Source organism: Nicotiana tabacum, chromosome 10 (genome assembly GCF_000715075.1).
Source record: "Nicotiana tabacum cultivar K326 chromosome 10, ASM71507v2, whole genome shotgun sequence".
NCBI classification, from domain to species: domain Eukaryota; kingdom Viridiplantae; phylum Streptophyta; class Magnoliopsida; order Solanales; family Solanaceae; genus Nicotiana; species Nicotiana tabacum.
In genome coordinates this window covers 9,529,632-9,533,500 of record NC_134089.1, presented here as the reverse complement: position 1 = coordinate 9,533,500, position 3,869 = coordinate 9,529,632, and the positions used below count along the sequence as shown (strand labels likewise).

The window sequence follows — 3,869 nt, the reverse complement described above, 5'->3', positions numbered from 1 at the left end:
ACTAGTATCAAATATAACAAAATTAGTTTTTTAACCTTTTGGGTGCTTATATAAATGGCAAGAATAAAGGTGTTTTCAACTTTGCCTATAATTTTAGTTTTTTTAAGTTTTCGGGTGCTCATATAAATGGCAAGAAGAAAGGTCTGTTCAACTTAACTATTTGAGAATCGTTTCATTTTCCTTCTAAAAACAGAACCTCCCACTTCTATTTAAAGCACACATAGCACAAACTATAACTCCAATACAATTTTTTTTTTTTTTTTTTTTTTTTTGAGAATTATGAGCCATGGAAAATATAGGAGCTCCTCCAATACTTTCTTCAACAAGATCTTTCATAGCCCCTCTTCTTATTTCAATGTTAGGCATAGTTTGCACTGCCTTGGCTTTAGTGATTTACCACTTTATTTTGTTAAGATTTTGCATAAGGAGAAGTAGATCACATATCAGAAACAATATTGGACAATCGTTCCATGAACCCCATTTAACCATTGGCATAGAGCAGAAGATTATTGAATCAATTCCTCTCGTTGTTTATTCGATTCATAAACAAGATTTATGTCGCGTAGATCAGAATGAGTGTGCCGTTTGCTTAGGTGAATTGGAAGAAGGTGAGATAGTTCGATTTTTGCCTAATTGTAGGCATATTTTTCATGTCACATGCATAGACAAGTGGCTTATTGGCCACATAAATTGCCCGATTTGTCGATCTCCTATAATAGAGACAATAAACTACGAGGAGAAAGATAAGCCAGATGTGACAATCGTTCCACTACCATCTAATTCTCCGCCATGTGTCAATGATGAAAGCAACACGATTGATGTTCAAGTTCAAGATCAAGATCACAAAAATCAAGTCAACCTCGAGTATCGTACTGCTTCATCATCTGATCAGGTACAATTACCATCACAATCTTGTAGGTTGCATTGCCATAGTGCATCATTGGAATTGCCTATGGAGAGAATTAGATCAACAGAAAGAAAATTAGTGATGGGGTTGAAGAGATCATTATCTATGGATCAAACTTTTATTATTATTGATAGAGAGAAATTAGAAGACGAAATCAAGTCATTTTCAATATCTTCTTGTTGCTCTTCATCAATGGAGGAATTAATCAGAAGCAATCAACAAGGAACTTTTTAATGAGGAAATGAAGTCAAATTATTCCCTAATATGATTTATTTACTTTTCTGAATTTTTTTATACGCAGTATTTAATTAGCTTCCTGTAGCTGGATATATGTTCACTAAATAGTGGCATATGACTTAATCACGAAAGTGTGGATCTAAATATCCTTCGCCAAGAAGGTTCTTTTAATGGCACATTCAAGGATGTAATTTAATGGTTAATGAAGGATATACGTTTATTCACATTTGATGTTTTATCAAACTATATTAATTTTTTATGATTAAGTCATAAAATAAGATTAAAATATATATTAATTCACTACGATTTAATGATAAAAGTGTTGTCACTCTTTTTTGAAAAGGGACACCGATTACGCTGGCACGACAGTTAGATTTCGTCAAAATAGTTCCTTGTATTTTGCATTCAGTTGGTCATAAAATACTATGCCCTCTGCTTTGCTTTGCATGTCATAATTTGATTAGATACAAAGTTTAGTAGTATAAATAAGACTTTTAAATTTTATGATTTTAAGTTAAAGATGTTGTCGTGCCCCTTTTTTCCCTCTTTGCAACGAAAAATCGGATTTATGACATTTTGGGTATAAGACAACTCATTCTTTTTAGGAACTAGGTTTGCATTTTTTGAAGAGTCGCCACCTAATGATTTAAGGTGCATTAGGATACCTATGAGGTTTACTTTTAAGTTTGTTTGATAACCAGAGATAGGGTAAGAGCTTGAAATTATCCTAAGGGGAAGGTGTTAGACACTCCTCAGGATCCACTAGTGTGGTTCCCGGCCAGATAATTTTGTAAATTTTGTACAATTAGCAAATAGGACAAGTATAGGATCAAATAGTAGGAGATTTAAGTTTAAACACATAAGAGTTTGAAAGAGCAATTAAAAGGCGGATTTTGAAAAGAAGTTGCAAATGAGAAGAAAAAAGGTCCTAGGTTTATTTATAATATGGATCACATCAATGCAATGCCCGGTATGACACTCATCAAAAGAGGGGATACACGTGGTATTAGCGCACCGGCCATCATATCCATATCTACCCTTCCCACCCTGTTAAGGTATTAAAGCGCAGAATGGTCTCGACCTCTATTGCATGCTACTACCCGTCCCTTCCTATCAGTCCCGAAGAGTTTAGGACTACTATTCCTAAAGGGGAGGGATATTAGGCTGACTTTAGATTTTAAAAGGTGAAAAAGCTAAGGCGACATACAAAACATATAGGACTGCACATTAGGGGAAACATGTAAACAAATAAAAGGCTCATGCGTACCTCCTCAAACAAAGAACATAAATAGCATGACTTAAACACAAGCAGAGTCTGAATTTAAAATACTAAGGTAAGGAGAGTTCCAATTGTCGAGGCAAACCAGTTTGGTACATGACTAAGATAGGAAGTCCGAATCAGGCTTGCCTGCTGATTGTATCAGTCATTAATTAACAAAGGCGAAATCAGTTTTTATGTTATCACCTAAGTTTTGCCTAAGTGTTTAGGCGAGATCCTATAAACATGCTATCTATTACTGATTTAGAAGTATAGCAAAGCAGCGACTAGTTTTAAAAAAAATCGAGCGGTTTGAGATCCAATAGGCACGATTTCTAAACCGAGTTAATAAAAGAAAAGTAGGTTGTTTGAGACTAGTTTAAAATAGTACGAGATAAACTGATTTTGATTACGCTGGTTTCAGATCCTATAGGCATGGTATCTATTATTGCCAATTTTTCAGTTCCTATAGACATGATATCTAGTATTGCCGATTTTCCAGTTCCTATAGACATGGTATCTAGTTTAACGTGAAACGAAGCATGGTAGGATATACTAAAAATTCCTATAGACATGATTTCTATAAAAATACTGATTTTAAGCATACAAAATTAAAGGAACAGATCTTATAGGCATGATCCCTAGATGTAAAACTGCAACATACAGAGTTTTAAAAGAATAGATCCTATAGGCATGATCTCTACCCTTCTAATAGCTAAACATGCATAACTACCCATCCTCTTTTTCACTAGCCAACCCCAATGTCTATTACAAATTATTACAAACCAAGTAATGAATTACATCAAAAAATTGTAAAAGAAGAAATTACAATCAGAGGAAGCCTAATTCCCGACTTCCTTTCTGAGTTATGGCACAAACCACTTCAAATGCCATTTGTTTCAAAGCCTTTCTCAGACCTGGGTATGTCAAAGTTCCCTAAGGGTCTCAAGGGACTCCGGGCAGTGCTTACACCCAGTTTGCGAAACCAGATAGAGATGAGTGCAGTGTGGAAGGACCAACCCTTATATGTCCAAGTCTAGAGGGAACTCATGGGTCCCAAGGCAAGACTCATACAATAGGGGCAGAACCTAAGTCTAAGAGTATAGTGGGAGTGCAGAACTAGAGGTTTAAAACTAAGTTGAGAATAGAGAGAGGTTAGTGTGATTGGAAAACAGTAGTAGCAGCTAATACTACACAGAATCAACATTTTACACAAAGGGGTCAGAGGTTTGGGAATACATTGCAGGGAGCATATGACCCTAGAAAGAGTCAGGTTTGGACATGCACAACAATAGATGGTGCTCGCATGCCCATAAACCAGCCAGAGACAAAACTCATAGAGGGGATATAGGGTTTGGGATTCACAAGTCATAATAAGTGACTGACAAAATTCATACATAAAGAAAACACATTGATTTATAACATGCTTTTAAGAATGAAACTTGATTAAATAAAAGCAGGAAACAT

General features: G+C 35.3%; 1 protein-coding gene across 1 annotated transcript; it reads left to right on the top strand.

Moving 5' to 3' along the window:
- Window positions 1-286: 286 nt before the first annotated feature.
- LOC107771865 (uncharacterized) lies at window positions 287-1,141 on the top strand. Its single transcript, XM_016591323.1, has one exon. The coding sequence runs from the start codon at window positions 287-289 to the stop codon at window positions 1,139-1,141; it is 855 nt and encodes a 284-aa protein (XP_016446809.1).
- The last annotated feature ends 2,728 nt before the right edge of the window (window positions 1,142-3,869 follow it).